Here is a 25,636-nt window from a genome sequence, read left to right as displayed (position 1 = left end):
TAAATGGTGCGTTATTTTTCACAGCTCTTGTAATATCACACTTTATGTTGGTCTTGATGCTTCACTGATAATGTTTTGTCCTTTGCATTTTTTTTGGTGGTACTCGAATATATAGGGTTGTCTTCGACTCAGGATTTTCATAGTCAAGTCTTCAGATGTTGTCCGGAGTTGACTAATATTTGTATGACTTTTTAAAAGCAGCGCTGATGGCGATCCCGAAAAATAAACCAAATTTTTTTGCCTCAATGAAACAAAAATTTCAAAATAATCCGGTCACCACTTTAGGGTCCTGACCCAACAGTTGAAAATCACTGTCCCAAAAGGCCATCTTTTCCATCGCGACCCTTGGTAGGGTAAGCGGTAGAAAGTGAATGTATTTTAATGCTAAAGTCAGACAGTTAAATTTGGATGTATACTTTTTACACCCCCACAGCTTCGTTGTTCAAAATGTTCGACTGAATATGAATAGACGGCGCGTTAAAGCATAATTGTCTGGATATTGTCACGTTTCTCGCCATATCACAGCCCTTACAGCAATATTCTAAGTCATTGAGGACACGGGCCGTCCCAGGAGAGAAGAGCCATCGCTTCATTTATCATCACGGAGGCTGTCTTAAGGCCTCACAGTATGCAGTCTGATCCCCAGGCCACGCTCTTTATGGATGCCACATGGAAGAATGTTCACTAAAAATAGCACACACATTGTGATCCACAGCTATAATTCATAGGTGTGTGTTTTACTGTGTTTTATTGTGGTTGTCGTTTGCAGTGGTGGAAAACTGACCTGCGCTACAGAGCAAACTGTCTGGAATAATTGGGCTACTTTAGAAGGCAAATATCGCAGTATACAATAACCCAGCCTTTATCTCGGTTCATTGGTTCCTGTTGACAGTTTCTAACTTAGAGGCCTCTCGACAACCATTATGTCATTGTATGGTCATATCACCTTGTACTTCGGTATGAGGTACATTATTAACCCTTAGATGCACGAGTGACTGGACCCTACATTCTTCCATAAGTGGGTCAAAAATGACCCATACTAGAATCAATGCGTTTTTATGCCAATTTTGCCATTTTGGTTGTATAATATTTAGTATTATATTTAGGAGTTGATAAGAATCAAAGGTTCCTATTGGATTCCATAGAAAATACATGCGGGTCATTTTTGACCCACTTATGGAAGGTTGGGGTAGTAACACAAAAACTAAAATTACTTCAAATTTATAAAAGGTAAGTTAAAAATGTGAATGGCAAGATATCAAAAACATGTTTTTTGAGGAGTACCTGGAATATGAATTGATAAAAAATTTTCATTACGAAGATATTTCAAGAAAACAACCTGACTGGGTCATTTTTGACCCACTTATGGAAGGTTGGGGTAGTAACACAAAAACTAAGATTTCTTAAAATGTATAAAAGGTAAGTTAAAAATGTGAATGGCATGATATCAAAAACATGTTTTTTGAGGAATACTTGGAATATGAAATGATAAAAAAATTTCATTACAAAGATTCATTCATTCATTCATTTTCTGCCGCTTTTTCCTCACGAGGGTCGCGGGGGTGCTGGAGCCTATCCCAGCTGTCTTCGGGCGAGAGGCGGGGTACACCCTGGACTGGTCACATATAGACAAACAACCATTCACACTCACATCCATACCTATGGACAATTTGGAATCGCCAATTAACCTAGCATGTTTTTGGAATGTGGGAGGAAACCGGAGTACCCGGAGAAAACCCATGCATGCACGGGGAGAACATGCAAACTCCACACAGAGATTAGCCGAGGGTGGAATTGAACCCTGGTCTATAATACCTGGAATATGAAATGATGAAAAATTTTCATTACGAAGATATTTCAAGAAAATAAACCGACCGGGTCATTTTTGACCCACTTATGGAAGGTTGGGGTAGTAACACAAAAACTAAAATTTCTTAAAATCTACAAAAGGTAAGTTAAAAATGTGAATGGCATTATATAAAAAACATGTTTTTTTTGGAATACCTGGAATATGAAATGATGAAAAATTTTCATTACGAAGATATTTCAAGAAAACAACCTGACCGGGTCATTTTTGACCCACTTATGGAAGGTTGGGGTAGTAACACAAAAACTAAAATTTCTTAAAATTTATAAAAGGTAAGTTAAAAATGTGAATGGCATTATGTAATACCTGGAATACCTGAAATATGAAATCATGAAAAATTTTCATTACCAAGATATTTCTAGAAAACAACCTGACCAGGTCATTTTTGACCCACTTATGCATCTAAGGGTTAAAAGAAAACAACCTTAAACTGTATTATGGAAAGCAGGAAGTGAACAAATGTAACAGTTACTGATTGTTAAAGTACCAGCTGAAGTGGTAGCAATTTAATAAGCTTTGCTTCTTCCTACTCCTTTTGGACATTATGATTATGGGATGCACTCAATTGTAATCTGATGCATGTTCAAATGAAATAAAACCATTCCCATTTTTTGCCTTTTATTTGCTTGTATGCACACTTACAATCCAGGATCCAACAGCCACTTGCATTACATACTCTACGTACACAACATCATCAATCCAACACACAATGACATGAGACGAAAGGTTTCACAATGGCAATACAGATCCAGGCAGTGCTTTCCCCGTCCCATCACACCCTCTTTTGTGATATTGCATAATTATGATAATGGTGAAATGACATGCAGTGCCATTGTCGAAGCCTACAACGAGTTTGTGTGTCATCCGTGGAGTATGAAGTGATGTCTTCAACTTAGAACCGGACGAGCCCCACGTAAAGAAGATAATAGCTTGACGTGATGTCGCCCCCTGAGGTCGCGTTGTTGCTGCAGCCCGCCTCCAAAGTGGACAGAGGTTGTTGACGTAAGCCCCAACAGGAGTAACCTGATTTTTACACGTGCGCGTATCATACACGGTGGTACACATTACAAATCAATGACTCACATTGCCTCGTACTTAACTGTGTGCGCGACCCTGCAGAAACCCGCTAAAAATAGTGATCGCTATGAACGATGCTTTGTGATGCACCGTTTCCATTGGGACTCTCTGGAGAGGTCAAGAGATACGTTAAAATGTCAACAGGGAGGGATCCATTTCACCTCGTAGACATAATCGGTTGTTTGTGCGCGGTGGGGATGCACATGGCGGAATCCGGTCCACCTTGTTGTGTATTTTAGTACAATATGTGCCCTTGTGGGTGCAAATTATCGATTATCCGATAGTGACGTGATACCGTTCCTTAATTAGAGACGATATTTTCTCAAAAGCTCCGACTGCCACATGTATTTCCTCTCCGGAAAACGGTCGGGAATCCTAATACGATGGAAGTCCTGGATGCATTTCTGCAGCTCCTGCTCAGGAGTCATCTTCTCCTTGTTAGCTTTCCTCTTGGCGGCCTCACGTTCGCGGACTCCGAAGGTCCTGACGCGGAGCATGTCCGTTTTACGTCGCATCTCCGCCTGCTGCAGCATGTGAGCGGGTGCCTTGTGCATGGGTCGATCCAGGGACTGGATGTTGGGGCGTCGACTCACGGGGCCGCGGATGACGGTCCCCTGCGGGGAGCTGGCCTCTGATTGGGTCTCGGAGCAGGAAGTGGAGAGCTCGTTGAAGGAAGTGCCGCTTTCGCCCTCCCGTTCGCTTTTGTGGCTTTTACAGCAGCAGTCGCAGTGTGAGGAAGACCACCGTGAAGGCCCACCTACGTGACACACAAACAAATTTAAAGATAAATTAAAATTCATTTCATAATTTTGCCCGTCTCAAAATATTGCCATGTGTCTTGAAGAGCTTGTACGCTGTGCGTTTTTGGTCCATAAAACAACTGCATGATTCTTCTTGTCAGTCATATATAGTAGTGTATTTGCCTCTATGGGGGAAGGCGGGGCTGCGACAGCATACACACAGCAGAAGGGTGCAGCCTCGTGCAAATGCACCATAGTAAAAATTAGGAGTGAAAAGATTGATTCCACAGCCTTGACGTGGAAATATTTCCATTTCAAACCAAAACAATGCAGCGCAAAGAACTTTTGATGGTAAAAGTTGCCGACCCCTATGCTAACTCATCAAGAAATGTCAAGTTTCAGCCTCGAACACCTCTTAACCCTCCTCTTGTGTTAGAGTCGGCACCGACCCGTTTTGTCATGGTAATGGTAATGGTAATGGTAATGGTAATGGTAATGGTAATGGTTTTATTTAATTTGAACATGCATCAGATTACAATTGAATGCATCACATAATCAGTTCACAGTTCCACATGTCCAAAAGGAGTAGGAAGAAGCAAAGCTTATTAAATCCTACCCCTCCATCTGGTACTTTTACAATCAGTAACTGTTACATTTTTTTTGTATCATAATGCACCTCGTACAGAAGTATGAGGTGATTACAGGTGATTACGAGGTTTTACATTTTAATGCATAAAAAGAATCACATAACATTTGTTTATTGCATCAAGGCTTTTTTGACTTTGTCAGGAAACTGTATTTCAACAAAATAAAACCAAAAAGAATTTTTTTTACGACATTTTAAAATGGTCTGGTTGAAATTATGACCACTGTATTGTTAGGGTGGGTTTGGAGCTGGTTATAATAATATGACTATAAAGCAATATTTTGAGCCACAACTGAAATCATAAGTGTACAATTAGCCAACACAATGACAACCAGCTCCTCTTCTCATCATGTAAGCTTCAGGGGATTCTCATTTTGACCGCTTTTCCAGTATACCAGCAGAAAAACAAGGTCCAGACATGTGAGGTGAATTCACTCATTTGACTGATGGCTGATTTCACATTTACAATTTGGATCATGGAAAGAATGGCAAGAAGTACAGTGAACCAAGATCTGGACCTGTTCTGCTTTTTCCTCTTCTACTCTGTTTACTTCGCAGTCAGGTCTGGAACCAATTAATCACGCTTTAACTCATGTTTTAACGTATAAACTAATGAATGTTGTATATTAACATATTTTTTTACTGTGTTTACTCATTTTTATTCAACTCCATTCTTCTGTAAAGTGTCTTTGAGTATTTTGAAAAGCGCTATACAAATAAAATGAATTATAATTATATTATTATTATTATTATTATTATTATTATTATTATTATTATTATTATTATTATTATTATTATTATTATTATTATTGAATTGTTATTATTATTATTTATTGATTTTTTTATTTTATTTTTTTTAACTTGACTACTGCCCTGAAAGGAGAAGCTCTCCAATCTTGTTGTACATCTTGTATAATGACAATAAAGGCCATTCCATTATATTCTATAGCCTTCAGTAATAGCCAGGTAACAAAAGAACCTTCAATTTATTAATATGATTCTTTTGAGGTTCATTTGACCATTTTTGGAAATAGAAATGGAGGGGTATAGTGACCAAAAAAGGCCTACATGCCCACACCAAAAGTATTAAAACCAATATTTTCATGTATGAGGAAGCCTAAGAAGGTAACCAAGACATGAGAAGCAAATTTGATGGTTATTGTTTTTAGTGTATTTTATAGCTGATTTAATACATGGGTAAAAACCGACCCGTTAACATAAGACATGATACCAGAAAGCTAACACAAGAGGAATACTAATGGATTTTTCCCAGTGTGACGATACAACCTCAATAGCAATGATATCACACAGGGAGTAATAATTTGTCCATTAGCGCCTTCTGAGCAGAGTTCACGGGGGGGGGGGGGATTTTAACCTCTCTGCATTCACTGTATAATGACCTTACCCCCGATGCAATGATTGCATTGAGACGATAGTGAGAGAGTCACTAACAGCTTTTTAATGGCTAATCCATGAGCAAAGAGGCCAATCAGCTCACCAATTTCCCTCCGCGGAAGAAGAAAAAAAAAAAAAAGAATTCAGCCGAGTCCTGCAGACGAGCAGCACTCCACAAATGGATGCAGGCGCTTTAGTGACCGGCATCCAGAGGAGGGTTATTGTGGGTATTGTTTCTAAATGGATGGAGGCTTGAGTCCGGAGGAGTGGTGGGTGGAAGTCCATTTAGGAAACACGCCAACGTAATAATAGCCGCATGAAATGTTTTGTCCGGGCAAAAGAATGAATTGTATGAAAGAGACTAGAAATCAACTGAAGTTACATAATTGCTGCTGTTGTTTGATTATCATCCATTTTTACCAACAAATTGATGGATAATGGATGACATTGCATGTAGGTATTTTATAATACTTATAATATTGCAATTGCAGTATAAATATCATGATTTGGTTTGCTTTTTATCGTATTGGGTCTCTCAACCGGTCACAGACATTTTCCCACGGTCATGAAGTACTTTTATCCAAGTTATCTGTGAAATACCAAACAGGAATCCATAGCTGTATGTTTTAAACTGTCTAAGTTTTATTTATTTTTTATTTTATTAATTTTTATTTGTATTTATAGTATATATACGTATATATACATTAATTATTATTTTTTTAATTAATTTATTTATTGATTTATTTATTTTTTTTAGGTGATTTGAGGTTATTTTACAAGGTGATATATTGAAGTTTAAGTATTTGTGATTTTAGAAATAAGGAGTTAGTATGTTCTCTGTAGGCGGCATTATGAATTATCCTTACTGATAACTACTTTATAGTTACTATAGTTTAAGAACAATGATGAGATGAAAGAAAAGTCTATTTGTGGCAGCATCATCTCCAAGCACACAACTGTGGTCCATTCAAGGACCCCTAGGAAGAAACACTCTGCAAAACATCCATCCATCCATTTTTTTTTTTGCCACTTTAGGGTCGCGGGGTTATGCTGGAGCCTATCCCAGCTGACTTCGGTAGAGAGGCGGGGTACACCCTGGACTGGTGGCCAGCCAATCACAGGGCACATATAGACAAACAACCATTCACACTCACATTCATACCTATGGACAATTTGGAGTCAAATATGAGAGGAAACCAAAATAAAATCCACACATGCACAGGGAGAACATGGAAACTCCACACAGTAATGCCCAAACGGAGGAATCAAACCCAGGTCTCCTGACTGTGTGGCCAACATGCTCACCACAATGAAAACAAAAAACAAAACAAAACAAAAAAGTCTCCAACCTTCTCCTAAAAGTCAGAAAACGATAAAGATAACCTGGGGCTGCACGGCGGTCGAGTGGTTAGTGCGCAGACCTCACAGTTAGGAGACCTGAGTTCAATTCCACCCTCGGCCATCTCTGTGTGGAGTTTGTATGTTCTCCCTGTGCATGCGTGGGTTTTCTCCGGGTACTCCAGTTTCCTCCCACATTCCAAAAACATGCTAGGTTAATTAGCGACTCCAAATTGTCCATAGGTATGAATGTGAGTGTGAATGGTTGTTTGTCTATATGTGCCCTGTGATTGGCTGGCCACCAGTACAGGGTGTACCCCACCGCCTCTCACCTGAAGGCAGCTGGGATAGGCTCCAGCACCCCCGTGACCCTTGTGAGGATAAGCGATAGAAAATGAATGAACGAATGTATCCTGTACGTGTGGGTACGTTTAACCAAGTGGGCGTGTACGCTTTGGTATCTTTTCAGGGAAGTCATTGATTTCCGTGTCTTGGTTCTCAGATCCATACAGCCTCTCTTAAGAGATCCTGTTACCACCAGCACATTAAAAGACTGGAGCTGGTCTTCACGGCAGACTTCCGCACTTCTCATAAGTAACAATGGTGGACAGGGATGAGGCCATCTAACTTAAGCTCCATCTTTAATGAGAGCGTCAATGCTCCTTTCTGACAGAGGAGAAGAAGAAGCTCATTCTATGCAAATTCACCAGCATGGATGCTCATTAAAGTGACGTGTATTTCTTCTAAATGGCAGAAAAGTAGGACATGATGCCGACTGACAAACGTAAATGTCACTAGGTTTGTTTGCTTGCTTCAAAACGAACACGACTTTTCCATACGGTTCCTGACTAGAAAAGGAGTGCTGGGGTTGGCTCGGTGATCTGAAAGGTTAAATATTCTGCCTCTTCAGATGCAAAACATGACGTTGGTGGAAGAAAAAAAAAAGAAGGTGACAGTGGATGCTGCAGCTCGGCGGATTCTATATAGAGTAGATATTTTTCAGTTTTCACAAATATCTGTTTTTTTTGTTGCGAGTTAATGGTAGTAATGGTAATGGTTTTATTTCATTTGAACATGCATCAGATTACAATTGAATGCATCACATAATCAGTTCACAGTTCCACATGTCCAAAAGGAGTAGGAAGAAGCAAAGCTTATTAAATCCTACCCCTCCATCTGGTACTTTTACTATCAGAAACTGTTACATTTGTTCACTTCCTGCTTTCCTAATATAATTTAAGTTTTTTTTTATTAATTTTATTTGTATTTATATTATATATATATTTATTTATTATTATTATTATTTATTTATTTATTTTCTATTATGTTATTTATTGATTGATTTTTTTTAGGTGATTTGAGGTTATTTTACGAGGTGATGTGACCATCCAATGACATAATGGGTACCATAGTAAGTGTCAATATAGTGATATATATAGCACATCCTGACTGGTTCAAGACTCTTCATCCTTGTATTTAGCAAACGTCAACTGCTTGTATTGTTTCTTGAATTGGCTCATCGTTGTGCATTGTTTGAGGTCCTTACTCAATCCATTCCATAGTTTGATTCCACATACTGAAATGCTATGGCTTTTTAACGTAGTCCTAGCATATAAGTGTTTCAAATGTAGTTCTTCCCTGAGATCATATTTCTCCTCTCTTGTAGAGGAGTATTGGATGACATTTTTAGGTAATAGGTTGTTTTTAGCCTTATGCATTATTTTAGCTGTTTGAAGATGAACTATATCAGCAAGTTTAAGTATTTGTGAAATAAGGAGTTAGTATGTTCTCTGTAGGCGGCATTATGAATTATCCTTACTGACCTTTTTTTGCAGTACATTTAGCGAGTGAAGATTGCTTTTATAGTTATTAGCCCATATTTCCACACAATAAGTAAGATATGGTAGAACCAGAGAGCAATAAAGAGTGTGGAGTGATTTCTGATTGAGAACAAATTTTGCTTTGCTCAATATTGAACAATGCTCAAAGATTGTTGGGACACACACTAGTCAAAGTTTTAGTTTGTTGGAATGGGCTACGAGCCTTCGGGGTACCTTTATTCGAACAAGGTACAAGGTACATTATTTTAAAAAAAACACCTTAAACTGTATTATGGAAAGCAGGAAGTGAACAAATGTAACCTCAAATCACCTAAAAAAATAATCAATAAATAAATAAAATAATAGAAAATAAATAAATAAATTAAATAATAAAAAAATATATATAAAAAATATAAATACAAATAAAAATTAATAAAATAAAACATAAAAAAACCTAAAAAATATATTAGGAAAGCAGGAAGTGAACAAATATTACTGTTACTGTTATATTACTGTTACTGATAGTTACTGATTGTAAAAGTACCAGATGGAGGGGTAGGATTTAATAAGCTTTGCTTCTTCCTACTCCTTTTGGACATGTGGAACTGTGAACTGATTATGGGATGCACTCAATTGTAATCTGATGCATGTTCAAATGAAATAAAACCATTACCATTACCATTTATTTGGCAGGTAAATTGCAAATGCTCCCAGTCGTCTTGTATTCTCTTGTCCTGTATTAACACAAATACATTTCAGCTTCTCACAGCCTTGGGAGGAGTGTAGTTTACATGCTTGTTAGCTTAGGAATTAGGTCAGCGTGCCCTTGTAGCGGAGGGGGGAAAAATTCGGCTTGTCTGGTAAAGTGACCCAACTAATAGAAAGAAATCCGTTTGACTGTCCTATTTGCTGCCCAAGCATCTCTTCAGCAGTTTTAACTGACTGTCAGCCAACATGGAGTCTTGTGATATTTGCATACATTTGAATTTGTCAATATAAAGTGCGACCTAAACAATCCCAGCGCAGACAGTACCACATATGAAAGCACAGGAGTCATCAGTACTTGACCTATAATCCACAACCATCTCTTACTCCTTTGTGGTCGAAACCCAAATGATATACCCCCTCCAACATGAACACTGAAGGCAGCCATATTACCATAAAACTATTCTTAAAGGGATTCTTCCTAGAGCAGGGGTCTCAAACAAATATAACAAATATATATATATATATAAATAATAGTAAATATTAATCATATTAAATATTATATATTAATAAATATATATATAATATAATAGTCTTTAATGCTTCTGCTATACCCTCCACTTTTTCAGTGCTTTGGTTCTTTGCAAAAGCTTTGATAAAATATTAAATTATTATAAATTATTATAAATTATTATAAATTATTATAAATTATTATAAATTATTATAAATTATTATAAATTATTTTTTATTTATTATTAAATTATTAAATAAATGTTTCATGTTAATTTTTATTTTTCGACACAAAATAAGATGGAAAAATAAATAAGCAAATCAAAAAACAAATTAAACAAATTAAACTTTCATATCAAGGCGGGGGCCTCAAACTAGCGTCCCGCGGGCCAAATCCGTGAGTTTGAGACCCCTGTCCGAGAGGGTGCCAACAATGGAACGTACTGCAAGCGTTATATCCAGTCTCATCCTGCTACGTAAGCTACGCCGACTTAATACACAAACTAGTTACTAATGTTACTAGTTAGACTTTGTCAGCTAATGATAGCACTTTGGCAAGGTTTTGTAAATAACATTCAACAGCCAGTCAAATCAGTTATCACTGAGTCATCCCTCATCATATTGAGGTTCAAATTTCAGGGCTTTCAGGCAAATCTTTCTACAGCCCGTGTAATGTCTTTCAAGTAAGTGTAACATCATTACTCTTGGTAATCGGACAATAAAATACATACAGTGGTCCCTCACGACATCGTGGTTCACCTTTTGCGGATTCTCTGATTTTTTAAAGTGCATTTTTTTAAAAACAACGTATCAATGTGCATTGTGTTCTGCATCCTGTATTAGAGCAATGTATCAGTGCTCTGTTGTAAGTGTCTGTTACTGTATGATGATGGCAGAAACAATCATTTAAGTTAAACAAGTATACAAAAATGCCACAGCCAAATGGCAGCAGGACAAGGCATGAATATGTGTGAGTTTCTTGTGTCCAACATAGTTGATGGATCATTAAAATTCTAACAAAATTTGAACTTTGAGACATTTAAATAATAAATAATAAATAATAAATAATAAATAATAAATAATAAATAATAAATAATAAATAATAAATAATAAATAATAAATAATAAATAATAAATAATAAATAATAAATAATAAATAATAAATAATAAATAATAAATAATAAATAATAAATAATAAATAATAAATAATAAATAATAATGTTAATTTTTGAAAGAGTTTTAACAAGAATGGAATATGAGCGAATGTTAATACCTGCCTGAGAAATGTGTCTGAAGTGTATTGTGAGGGGGGTTTACAGCCTGAAAAAGAAATTTTCAATTTACAATTTACAATTGAACAATTACAATGTCAAATGTGAACACATATTTATTTCACTTTTCTGTGCATTATAACGCCAGAAAACAAGTTAATATGAGTTAGCTAACGATGCACGTCACCTATTTCGACTACAAAGCCCTGTAACAATGTTTTATGGTTTTATATACATACATGCTGTGATCATGCATGAACAAGTACATAGATGATAACATGTAATACTTATTTTGTGTTTTTTGAGCACCGTTAGGTAGCGTTACTATGGAGTAGAGTATTGCTGTCGCTCGGTTAATATACAGGTCGGTTATGGAAATGGAACACTGTTATTTTGAAAGTTTTTAATGTTAAGGTTTAAGCTAAGTAGCTGTGTCGCAATTACTTGCATTTTAGCTAGCTCATATTAACTAGTTCTGATGTGTTATAATGCACAGAAAAGCGAAATAAATATGTGTTCATGTTTCACATAAGGATTGTGAATGATGGGCATAATTATTTTTAAAAAAGCGCAATTCCCCTTTAAGACATATAATTATTGTAAACTAAAAAGTTGGTTACTTTGCAGATTTTTTAAATAATTTTCTTATAAAATATTTGTATATATTTTTTATAATTTATAATTATAATAATAATTTCACTTATTACAGGCTATTTTGGGAACATTTGGGAACCTATCCCCTCGATAAATGAGGGAACACTGTACAGAAATGTCATATGGGAAGCACTTGCGATACCACTGCATCCTGAAGGTGCTTGTCACAGCCATCCTTCCATAGAGGAAAAGGTAAGAACGCATGTGTTTTCCAGTTCATAAAAAAATGAATAAATGGGACTCAGAAGTCTTTGAAAATAATTTAAAGAAAAGTGAATTCTTTATCTTGTTATCCTGATGAGCAATGAGAAATCTGCTTTAACATAAAAAAAAAAACTCCAAAAGACGTCACTGCCATAGTTTGAAGATGAACTATATCAGCAAGTTGAAGTATTTGTGATTTTAGAAATAAGGAGTTAGTATGTTCTCTGTAGGCGGCATTATGGATTAACCTTACTGGCCTTTTTTGCAGTACATTTAGTTTGAGTGAAGATTGCTTTTATAGTTATTAGCCCATATTTCCACACAATAAGTAAGATATGGTAGAACCAGAGAGCAATAAAGAGTGTGGAGTGATTTAAGTACATTTAAATGGAAGCCAATGGCTTTCTTGAAGTCAGTCTTAAAGTCGAGGGTCACATTTTAGAGGATCATCAGTCATGTGATGCATAATTCTGTGACATTGAAAAGATCAGCTTTCAATGATTGATTCAAATGTGTACGTTTTTCCGTCGAGTCTGCACATTTTCAATATAAACTATTTACTGCCAAGGTGAGCCGGTGTGTCTACTTGAGCTGATGTAGGGCAAAATGGCAGCGTCACACAGCCGTGACTTACTTCTGACCATTTCTCTGCACAGGTGCTCCATCAGAAGCAGATGAGTTATTCATGGATGGCGCCATCCATCTCTTGTAGGCATCGCCAATCCATTCTGACTCCAAACAGGCTCCCTTCCTCAGCCCAATCTCCGCCTTCATTACAGCCTGGCAGCGGATGACGATGCTGCGCTCTCTCCACGCCACTTTGTAGCCCAGGGATCTCAAACATGCGGCCCGCGGGCCAAATATGGCCCGCAGGACACTAGTTTGAGGCCCCCGCCTTGATATGAAAGGTTAATGTTAGTGCGGCCCGCGCAAGTTTGATATGGATGCTGTATGGTATCATGTACCCAGAAAAAATTATTACGTCTGATTAATGTTCATGTTAAAGGTTAAATAACTGTTAATAGTTATCCTCCCTATCCATGTGGAAGTGGTAAGTTTTTGTCTATTTAAGTTTAAAGGAAATAACTTGGAGGCTACCGTTTAGGTTGCTAACTCTCTAGTTTGCGAGTTAGCATGTGTCTCAAGACCCTGCAGTTGCGCAATATGTTGTAAATAAAAAAAGTATAAATGTGACTATAGTCGTGTTTTGTCATGTCTACAGGGCTCTAATAATGCTTTGTTAATTTTAATCAGAAAAAAAACAATTTGTCTACCCACCAACTATATGTGGTTTCTTAAGTTTTTATTATTTGCCATTTATTATTATTATTATTATATTTATTTATTTATTACTGATGCCATGTCATCGCACAAACAAACAAGTGAGATGCTACACATCTTATTTAACTTTGATTAACCAGCATTCAAACGAGATTCCCAGTCATCTCTGCGGGGCCGCTGAAGACGGAAATATTTTGGGATCCCAGATTGCTTTTTAATTAGCCAACACTGTCCATTTTCCTCAGAGATAATTAGCGATAAGACAACTGTCCCCAAATGCCAGCTGGGAGTTTGGAATTGTTAGCCCAAACAGGAATAATATCAGCACCACCGATGTTCTTATAGTGCAGAATGACCTACTTTTTGTGATGAATAACCTTATCCACAATCCCACTGGATGCTGTCAAGATGCTGCTACCAGAGGAGCATTATTAGGCTGGATTTACACAGCTGGTCCTACTTAATACAGAGCTTCTACCTTCCTACTTTATCGTTTAATTTACATCTACTTTCAGGTTGTTACTGCACACCTGACACAAGCCACTACGCAGTGATACGGGATGCAGAACATCCGTTTCACTGGTGACAAGACAGAAGTACACAAGCAAAATATATATATACATATATAGATATAAAATATATATATATATATATATAATAAAAATAATAATAAATATTAATTATATTAAATATTAATGAATATATATATATATAATAAAATAGTCTTCAATGCTTCTGCTATACCCTCCACTTTGTCAGTGCTTTGGTTCTTTGCAAAAGCTCTGATCAAATATTAAATTATTATAAATTATTATAAATAATTTTTTATTTATTATTAAATTATTAAATAAATGTTTAATGTAATTTTTTATTTTTGACACAAAATAAGATGGAAAAATAAATAAGCTAATCAAAAAACAAATGAAACAAATGAAACAAATGAACAAATAAATTGTTATTTATTATTAAATTATGTAATAAATGTTTAATGTTAATTTTTATTTTTCAACACAAAATAAGATGGAAAAATAAATCAAAAAACAAATTAAACAACAGGCCGTGGGTTTGAGACCCCTGATATACATGGACCCAAATATTCTAACTGCATTCGATTTATTTGCGCAAACAGAAAGAATACACCTCATTCCGAAAGAAAAGTGCCAATGTGAATGAACATATAATCGGATTCACAGGGATGGAATATTCCTTTTCCCAATCCGATTGAGGTATCTTGTACTTGCTCAAACTGAAAGTTGTCAGGGTGCCTTCTTCTTTGTGTTGTTTTTCTTCTTCTGTTGATATAGCCTCCATTCTTACTTATGATAATAAATAATAAATAATAAATAATAAATAATAAATAATAAATAATAAATAATAAATAATAAATAATAAATAATAAATAATAAATAATAAATAATAAATAATAAATAATAAATAATAAATAATAAATAATAAATAATAATAGTCTACTTTATACTTGTAATACTTTTTATATAAGTCCATTCATTCATTCATTTTCTACCGCTTTTCCTCACGAAGGGGTGCTGGAGCCTATCCCAGCTGTCTTCGGGCGAGAGGCGGGGTACACCCTGGACTGGTCGCCAGCCAATCACAGGGCACATATAGACAAACAACCATTCACACTCACATTCATACCTATGGACAATTTGGAGTCGCCAATTAACCTAGCATGTTTTTGGAATGTGGGAGGAAACCGGAGTACCCGGAGAAAACCCACGCATGCACGGGGAGAACATGCAAACTCCACACAGAGATGGCCAAGGGTGGAATTGAACCCTGGTCTCCTAGCCTAGTGAGGTCTGCGCGCTAACCACTCGCTCACCACAGTTTTTATTAAAAATAAAATATATACAGTGAAGAAAATAAGTATTTGAAGACCCTGCTATTTTGCTATTTCTCCCACTTAGAAATCATGGAGGGGTCTGAAATTTTCATCGTAGGTGCATGTCCACTGTGAGAGAGATAAACTAAAAAGAAAAATCCAGAAATCACAATGCATGATTTTTTAACAATTTATTTGTGTGATACAGCTGCAAATAAGTATTTGAACACCTGTGTATCATCTAGAATTCTGACCCTGAAAGACCTGTTAGTCTGCCCATTAGAAGTCCACCTGCACTCCATGTATCATCCTGAATCAGATGCACCTGTTTGAGGTCGTTAGCTGCATAAAGACACCTGTCCACCCCATACAATCAGTAAGACTTTAACTTGTAACATGGCGAAGACCAAAGAGCTGTCCAAAGACACCAGAGACAAAATTGTACACCTCCACAAGGCTGGAAAGGGCTACGGAGCAATTACCAAGCAGCTTGGTGAAAAAAGGTCCACTGTTGGAGCTATTATTAGAAAATGGATAGCATATGACCATTTGGATGATACAGAGGAGTCATGGGAGAAAGCTTTATGGTCAGATGAGACCAAAATAGAACTTTTTGGTCATAATTCCAATAAGCGTGTTTGGAGGAAGAAGAATGAAGAGTACAATCCGAAGAACACCATCCCTACTGTGAAGCATGGGGGTGGTAGCATCATGCTTTGGGGGTGTTTTTCTGCACATGGGACAGGACGAGTGCACTGCATTAAAGAGAGGATGACTGGGGCCGTGTATTGTGAGATTTTGGGGAACAACCTCCTTCCCTCTGTCAGAGCATTGAAGATGGGTCGTGGCTGGGTCTTCCAACACGACAACGACCCGAAGCACACAGCCAGGAAAACCAAGGAGTGGCTCCGTAAGAAGCATATCAAGGTTCTAGCATGGCCCAGCCAGTCTCCAGACCTGAACCCAATCGAAAATCTTTGGAGGGAGCTCAAACTCCGTGTTTCTCAGCGACAGCCCAGAAACCTGACTGATCTAGAGAAGATCTGTGTGGAGGAGTGGGCCAAGATCCCTCCTGCAGTGTGTGCAAACCTGGTGAAAAACTACAGGAAACGTTTGACCTCTGTAATAGCAAACAAAGGCTACTGTACCAAATATTAACATTCATTTTCTCAGGTGTTCAAATACTTATTAGCAGCTGTATCACACAAATAAATTGTTAAAAAATCATGCATTGTGATTTCTGGATTTTTCTTTTTAGTTTATCTCTCTCACAGTGGACATGCACCTACGATGAAAATTTCAGACCCCTCCATGATTTCTAAGTGGGAGAAATAGCAAAATAGCAGGGTGTTCAAATACTTATTTTCTTCACTGTATCTATATAAAACATGTCCCGAGTTTAATTATAAAATATTAGTCAGATTGAATTGTATCTTTTCCTGTTAAAATTTATGCCGGGTGCGTTCTTTCAGCGCATACTCAGATATGACGTAACACGCAGCTCGAGACGTTCTTCGGTTTTAAAAATGGAGGCGAGCAATCGGCACTGGACTGCTGTGGAAAGTTTGATTTTGATCTAAACTCGGGGAAGTCGGTATCACGTGATGTTGATGTTTACGTTTTACTGCACATGCCCCATTGACACCACTCATCGTAGACAAGAGTATATACAGTATATAGAGCAGGGGTCTCAAACTCAATTTACTTGGGGGTCACTGGAGCTAGGGTCTGGGTGAGGCTGGGCCGCATCAGGTTTTCCCAAAAAAAAACAAAAAACGCATTTATTAAAAACAGAAAAATGAATAAACTTAGCTTTGGTTCCGAATTTCTACAATAAAAGCTCTGATAAAACATTCCACTGTTCTCAAATATCTTAATTTTTATTTTTCTACACAAAATAAGATGAAAAATAAATAAACAAATCAAGAATAAAGAAAATCAATCAATCAGTAATAAATAAATATAATAATAATAATGAAACGGCAAATAATAAAAACTTAAGAAACCACATATAGTTGGTGGGTAGACAAATTATTTTTTTTCAGATTAAAATGAACAAAGCATTATTAGAGCCCTGTAGACATGACAAAACACGACTATAGTCACATTTATACTTTTTTTATTTACAACATATTGCGCAACTGCAGGGTCTTGAGACACATGCTAACTCGCAAACTAGAGAGCTAGCGACCTAAAGGGTTATTTCCTTTAAACTTAAATAGCCAAAAACTTACCACTTCCACACGGATAGGGAGGATAACTATTAACAGTTATTTAACCTTTAACATGAACATTAATCAAATGTGGCCGCACTAACATTAAACTTTCATATCAAGGCGGGGGCCTCAAACTAGTGCCTCAAACACGGGCCGCGTGTTTGGGACCCCTGATATAGACAATATACACTCCATCTTGCTAGTGACATATTTGTTCTTGCTTGTCATGTTTTTTGTTCACTTTGTGTCACACACAGCATGCTTAAAAATTGCTGCCACATGCGTCATAGCCAGTTATGCAAATGAGACATTAGACATCACTGACATCACAAATAGATTACAGTGACAGTCATCACTGTCAAGTGGCTGAGAAAAATAGCTGAGAAATATAATTTAGGAATAACGGATGTGTCTTATATAGGGGTTTATACAGTAATATTTCTCAGGTCAGGGCTCGACAATAACGATGTACCGATGGCCCGGGGCAAGTTGAAACAAAATTGGGGCAAGTAAATCCAATCAGTGATATTCCCGTCGGACAAGTGTACTTTGGCATGCCATACTGCCAAGAGTTTTTTTTAAAGCGGTTCTTGTTGGGTGTTGGTAAAACACGGACTGGTAATTCTGGTGGTAATTTGCAAACCAATCCTTGCAAATCTTGAAATGGACCAATCAGAATTGTTTATTTAGACCGCGGCCCGTAGTCCACAGTCCGCGTTTTTCTTGTACGCGATCAATCAATCAGCGATAGTTTGACTCCGAAAACATTTATCATGGCGTCCCTGCCAACATGGTCTAATTCTTCAACAACTTCTGAAGGAAAACACCAAAAAGTGATGAAACAGTGCCTCCTAAACAAGTATTTTATTACTGCCTCACTTCTCTCTCCCCCATGGCCAGGCCTTATTTGTTTTTTGATTTGCTTATTTATTTTTCCATCTTATTTTGTGTCAAAAATTAAAAATTAACATTAAACATTTATTTAATAATTTAATAGTGAATAAAAATTAATTTGTTTCATTTGTTTTTTGATTTGCTTATTTATTTTTCCATCTTATTTTGTGTTGAAAAACAAAATTAACATTAAACATTTATTTAATAATTTAATAATAAATAAATAAAAAATTTGTTTCACTTGTTTCATTTGTTTTTTGATTTGCTTATTTATTTTTCCATCTTATTTTGTGTCGAAAAATAAAAATTAACATTAAACATTTATTTAATAATTGAATAATAAATTAAAATTAATTTGTTCATTTGTTTCACTTGTTTCATTTGTTTTTTTTGATTTGCTTATTTATTTTTCCATCTTATTTTGTGTCGAAAAATAAAAATGAACATTAAACATTTATTTGATAATAAATAAAACTTAATTTATAATTATTTATAATAATTTATTATAATTTAATATTTTATCAGAGCTTTTGCAAAGAACCAAAGTGGAGGGTATAGCAGAAGCATTGAACACTATTATATTCTATATATATTTATTAATATTTAATATAATTAATATTTATTAATATTTGTATCATATTTTTATTTTTTTATTTTTATATATATATTTTTTTTTACCTGATGCGGCCCAGCCTCACCCAGACCCTAAATTGAGTTTGAGACCCCTGCTTTACAGAGTCGATTTGAAAGCCCAAATCCTTGCTACACCAATGATGCTCTAACTAAAAAAAAAAAGGCTGTAACAATAAGCCCATTCTTTTGATGCCCTCTACAGAAAGATCCACTTAGTCCGTCAGTAGATGCATTCTTGGTTTAGGACCGCCCGCCCTAGGTCAGCCACTGTCCCACATTTGGAATCAGGTTACAGTATTAGAAAGTGGATGCAAGGCTCTTCTGCTGCTCTCTTCTCCACCACAAGATCTGTTTGTGGATTCGGTGTCACGCATCCCACCATCGCCCGGATGGGATGCTCCCGCTCGCCACTCCTCCCAGACTCGATGAATTTTGCTTGTCAGATATGTACTTCAATTCTATTTTTGCTCCCAGCTCCCTCTGTCTTTTTTTTTTCTGCCTCACTTCTCTCTCCCCCATGGCCAGGCCTCATGCAACTTTTACTCCCTCATCCCGCCTGCTCATACGCTCTGGCCTCCATCTGTTTGCCTTGCTGTGTTGCTTTGAAATGCTTTGCCTTTCTTTCTTTATTTTCCCCTTACTGTTACATTGTGCGGCACGGTGGTTGAGTGGTTAGCGCGCAGACCAGGGTTCAATTCCACCCTCGGCCATCTCTGTGTGGAGTTTGCATGTTGTCCCCGTGCATGCGTGGGTTTTCTCCGGATACTCCGGTTTCCTCCCACATTCCAAAAACATGCTAGGTTAATTAGCGACTCCAAATTGTCCATAGGTATGAATGTGAGTGTGAATGGTTGTTTGTCTATATGTGCCCTGTGATTGGCTGGTGACCAGTCCAGGGTGTACCCCGCCTCTCACCCGAAGACAGCTGGGATAGGATACAGCTCCCCCGCGACCCTCGTGAGGAAAAGCGGTAGAAAATGAATGAATGAATGAATGTTTCATGGTGGTCGTGTGGTTAGCGCACAGACCTCACAGCGAGGAGACCAGGGTTCAATTCCACCCTCGTCCATCTCTGTGTGGAGTTTGCATGCATGCATGGGTTTTCTCCGGGTACTCCGGTTTCCTCCCACATTCCAAAAACATGCTAGGTTAATTGGCGACTCCAAATTGTCCATAGGTATGAATGTGAGTGTGAATGGTTGTTTGTCTATATGTGTGATTGGCTGGCGACCAGTCTGGAGCCTCTCGCCCGAGGACAGCTGGGATAGGCTCCAGCACCCCCGCGACCCTCGTGAGGAAAAGCGGTAGAAAATGAATGAATGTTCCATCGTTTCCTTGAGCAACTGTAAAAAAGCTCCCCCGTCCCCATCCCATGCCAGCTTTCCAGGGCATCCAGTTCATGCATGAGGAATGGGCTTCACATGTACGGGTACAGTACACTCATAGATGCTTACTTTCTCTCTTCCCTGTACCTCCAACCTGAACCCTGAAACTAGGTTGTTCTTGCTGAATTCCAAAGGGAAGCATTCAGAACAACGAACAAAGTGATTTTTAATTGGCCATATGCTTCAACTGTTCCCTGCAAATAAGCCATATCTGAAGCTAATTCTGTCATTTGCTAATGAATGAACACCAAATAAAAAGCGCTGCTGATACAAGAGAATGCAGCATCAACAAATTCATTCATTCATTCATTTTCTGCCGCTTATCTTAAACAAGGGTGGCGGGGGTGCTGGAGCCTATCCCAGCTGTCTTCGGACGAAATGCTCTCGTGATGAAAAATGGTAAATTACAGTTTTATGTGGCGATCATTTGCATATAAACAAAGCCATCCATCCATTTTCTATACCGCTTATCTTCATGCTGGAGCCAATCCCAGTCTGGGTACACCCTGGACTGGTGGCCAGCCAATCACAGGGCACATATAGACAAACAACCATTCACACTCACATTCATACCTATGGACAATTTGGAGTCGATAATTAACCTAGCATGTTTTTGGAAACCGGAGTACCCGGAGAAAACCCACGTGCACGTGGAGAACATGCAAACTCCACACAGAGATGCCCGAGAGTGGAATTGAACCCAGGTCTCCTCGGTGTGAGGTATGCACGCTAACCACACAAACACCGTGCAGCCTAATTTTGTTATTGCACAATCATTCATTCATTCATTTTCTACCGCTTTTCCTCAAGAGGGTCGCAGGGGGTGCTGGAGCCTATCCCAGCTGTCTTCAGGCGAGAGGCGGGGTACACCCTGGACTGGTGGCCAGCCAATCACAGGGCACATATAGACAAACAACCATTCACACTCACATTCATACTACCTATGGACAATTTGGAGTCGCTAATTAACCTAGCATGTTTTTGGAATGTGGGAAAAAAACGGAGTACCCGCAGAAAACCCACGTATGCACGGGGAGAACATGCAAACTCCACACAAAGATGCCCGAGGGTGGAATTGAACTCGGGGTCTGTGGGTCATGTGAGGCCTGCGTGCTAACCACTTGCCCACATGAACAAATTCATTTTTTTCCTGCCTGCTAGTGCTATATAATTCATAGTCCCGGGCAGGCACAGTCATGTTTACGCATGACACACGTGTAGTGAAAGTGCAGCAGCAGTGTGACTCAACCCAACTGTGGCCTGTGGGCAAGTTTGACTACTTTCTTGGTCCCAAAACTCAAGTTTAAGTCAAGCACTGTAGGGGAAATAGAAGAGAAACCACAGTGTTTCCTCCTGGTGATATGAGTAAATGTTTTGCTTTCTACTTGCAGCCCTGGGCCACTTCATCAAGTGCACTTTCTCGGTCCAATGTCAGGCAGTACAGGAGATTTATAAAATGAGTACACTATATTTTCTCAAGGGACAACAATATATAAGTAAAACTTGGAGAAGTATTGTTTTACTATCCTCTAGTGCTGTCACGAGATCTTCGATACTCAGCACTCACTGAGATGTTTGGCTGGCAAAGGAATAGTCGATCAATAGCGTTTGCAAAAGAAATGCTGCTCTTTGATAGTTGAAAAGCCAGCATTTCAGGAAATGCTGCAAACGTTTGACAGTACAAAATCGCCTGTGAGAAAATACATGTCACAAACGTCAGTTTTGCTGCTTTACAGCGAAAAATGACATATTAAAAAAAATATTGTTTTGCATTGAAGAAGTTGTAATTTTACAAAAATAACATATGAATATTATAAGGGAAAATAACATCATTTTAGTAGTGTAAGGTTGTAATATGATATAAAATAAAACAACAAATAATGTTGTATTTTTGGGAACATGAAGTTGGGGAAAATGTTATAATATGGGAAATTCTGTTGAAATACTTAAAAAACTCAACAATGGAAAAACAACTGTGATTTTACAAGAATAAAGTCGATATATTAAGAGAAAAAGATATGTTCTAACAAAAAACAGATGCCATTTTATGAGAATGTACTAATAAAACTAATATTCTTAACTCTAATAATATTCTTAATTCTTAATATAATATTGAAAACCTATAATATTAGAAGAAAAATAATGTCATTTTAGTAGTGGAGAATTTAAATGTTAAGTATTAATAAAATAATAATACATATTAATATGAATATTATTTAAGTCAATATTATGACATAAACTAAATAAAGTTGTAATTTTTTGGAATATAAGTTTGGGAAAAACGTGATAAAATAAAATAAAATAAATAATATTAATTCATTCATTCATTCATTCATGAATGAATGAATGAAATAATATTAATATATAAATATATAAAATATAATTGGAATAAAGTCATAATATTAGAAGAAGTTGCAAAATGAAAAAAAGCAAAAACCAAAGTTTATTCTAACTATACTGTTAGTGTTTCAGCCATTCTCTTATCTAGTATAAATATAGTACACATCTTTAAGCTCTGAGGTACAAGAAACTGAAGGCTTATAAGTATAAAAAATACTTGTGAGGATTCCATTCCAAAGCACTCATGACAAGTGTGTGTGTGTGTGTGTGTGTGTGTGTGTGTGTGTGTGTGTGTGTGTGTGTGTGTGTGTGTGTGTGTGTGTGTGTGTGTGGACTTGACTCACGGTAGAAGATGTACTGTGCATAATTGGACCAGAGCCTGTCGTCCACGTAATGCCCAGTGGACGAGGAGGACGTCAGGGAGGAGTTGCAGGCCACGATGTGAAATCCACTCTCTGACAGCATGTCAAAGGCTCTCTCCAGGTGCTTGAACTTGAGGTAAAACCTGCACGTGTACCTGTCAGGAGGTCTGTCCGCGTCCCTGTTCTCGTTGAGCGCGTCCCCGAACACCTCCTTGGCCAAGCCGATCCTGCTGCTGATGAAGATCCTGGGCAACTTCCTAGCCTTGGAGTCGGAGTCGCTTTCTTTGCCTCCAGTGGGGCCCTTTAGAGCCACGGTGATGTATCCGTACCTCCTGTCCGGAGAGTAGGAGGGATAAAACCTGTGATCGCTGCCCATGGACCCATCATCCAAATCGCTGTAGTCGTCTAGAATGAGTTTGGACTCCTCGGATGATAAAAGTTTGGCCAAATCTGGCAGCTGGAAGTACTCCGCCTCTCGTTTCAACCTCCCTCTCTCGGGGAAGTGGTCCGGGAGGACAACCTGCTTGTCCCTTAGGTAATCCAATACGTACCGAAACAAAAAACCATCCCTGTCGATGAAATAACGTCCTCTAAAGTCCCGGGACAGGTCATTCGAGGAGCCCTTCTTGTTGGAGAACAACTTCCCGAGAAGGGAATTCGGGAACGCTGTCAAGGTGGAATGCCGTGTGTAGTACACCTGTCCGCCCACGTTCAGCTCCAAAACATCGGATGTAGGACTCTGCACCGATCCGGGCTCTTTGGCGGGCTGCGTTTTGCAGTTTTCGCTCATTTTCTCCACTTGAATCTTGCTTAGCAATGCGAGTCCTCGATGGGCGTCAGCGTCCCCGCAAGTTCATTCAAAGCGTGGGGTGCAAACACATACCGGTAAAGCAATCACAATGTGGATCTCCCGTGTAAATCCTTTAACCCCGTGCGTAAATGTGCACGGCCACGGCGCATCCTTTGTGAACACGATCGATGATCATAACCTCATCGTGTTACACGCATCCACTGCGATGGCATGAGAGCAACGTAATCCGGTCTTCACCAACGACAAAGTAGAAGAGAAAAAAAATCCACTTTCTTACTCACGGTTCAAAAATCAGTGCGTAAAATTCAACCTTCTTCTCTTTTTGGATGATGGAAGCTGTTCCTGTTGTATTATAGGAGATGCACGGAGAAGTGGATGCAAGTGGGACTCCGGCGCGCACCCACATCCCTCCAAAGTGCTGAGTGCGGCCAGCAGACGTTTAAGATCATGTTGATCCAAGCTGTGAAAGAGAGAGAGAGAGAGGGAGAGAATGGTCCAATAATGTCTTACATCATCTTAAAGACAAATGACATTTGCATGACAGGAAGCACAGGGATGTGTTTTTTTTTTTTAGATAGATAGATTTGTAATCCGGCAACCTTGCGCATTTTAATCCCTTCTCAGACTCTTTCATATTTACATGTGGGAGAGAGAGAGAGAGAGAGAAAGTGGGAATGGGTGAGGACCCCAAGACTCATCACCAGTGACAGCTATGAGGGACCACATGCAGCTCCGGCCTCCATGCTGTCATTAAATATCTGGCTCACATTTGAAATGGATTCCAGTGAGAAAGCCAGACACTCGCCTCTAACTCCTGAATCACTGAATTGGAAAACCGATCCGATCGGCATGATCGATTCCAAATTAGTCCTCATTTCAGCACCACGGACAGAACAGAGGCAGCTCCAAAATACTTAGTGGAACTGACGACTGTGTGATAAAGTACATTCACAGAGGACAACAGTATATTGATAAGACATGATGTGCAAGCACAGCATTCATATTTCATATTGAAAGTCCACCCACCACTTAATGGAGGACATTCATTCATTCATTCATTCATTTTCTACCGCTTTTCCTCACGAGAGTCGCTGGAGCCTATCCCAGCTGTCTTCGGGCGAGAGGCGGGGTACACCCTGGACTGGTGGCCAGCCAATCACAGGGCACATATAGACAAACAACCATTCACACTCACATTCATACCTATGGATAATTTGGAGTCGCCAATTAACCTAGCATGTTTTTGGAATGTGGGAAGAAACCGGAGTACCCGGAGAAAACCCATGCATGCACAGGGAGAACATGCAAACTCCACACAGAGATGTCAGAGAGTGGAATTGAACACACAGCTCTCCTAGCTGTGAGGTTTCATGGAGGACAGCTTTGTTAAAAAAAACAAAAAACAGCAGGCTTCACTACACATCTTGAAATCAGCCTACAATTCTGCTAACTATTTGTTATGCTGGTTTTGCTAACATTTGTATGTCATCTATGGCAACAAGTGTGCAAAAAGTGGATAAAGGACACAATAACTCTTCTAGGGAGCCACACACATATTAGCATTAAAGCTAAAGCTAAAAACACATACAACAGCGTGTTCCCGGTAGGGTTTACTAAAAGCACTTTTAAACGGTCTACTATAAAT

General features: G+C 38.2%; 1 protein-coding gene across 1 annotated transcript; it reads right to left on the bottom strand.

Annotated features, from left to right (window-relative positions):
- Positions 1-2,468: 2,468 nt before the first annotated feature.
- On the bottom strand, positions 2,469-24,440 carry LOC131110592 (BTB/POZ domain-containing protein KCTD16-like). Its single transcript, XM_058063834.2, has 2 exons — positions 23,163-24,440; positions 2,469-3,701 (listed from the first exon to the last, which is right to left on the bottom strand). Exons 1-2 carry the CDS (start codon positions 23,968-23,970, stop codon positions 3,250-3,252), a joined length of 1,260 nt encoding a protein of 419 aa, XP_057919817.2. The 5' UTR covers positions 23,971-24,440; the 3' UTR covers positions 2,469-3,249.
- Between the last annotated feature and the right edge of the window lie 1,196 nt (positions 24,441-25,636).

Source organism: Doryrhamphus excisus, linkage group LG22 (genome assembly GCF_037039965.1).
Source record: "Doryrhamphus excisus strain RoL-2023G ecotype Guam linkage group LG22, RoL_Dexc_Guam_v1.1, whole genome shotgun sequence".
In the NCBI taxonomy this organism is placed as follows: Eukaryota; Metazoa; Chordata; class Actinopteri; order Syngnathiformes; family Syngnathidae; genus Doryrhamphus; species Doryrhamphus excisus.
This window is presented reverse-complemented; position numbering and strand designations above follow the sequence as displayed.

Bases quoted from the DNA above. Each gene is read 5' to 3' on its own strand.
- LOC131110592 (XM_058063834.2), bottom strand. From the start codon at position 23,970: ATGAGCGAAAACTGCAAAACGCAGCCCGCCAAAGAGCCCGGATCGGTG. The intron at 3,702-23,162 runs GTGAGTCAAGTC...TGTGTCACGTAG, and splicing joins TGCACAGTACATCTTCTACC to GTGGGCCTTCACGGTGGTCT.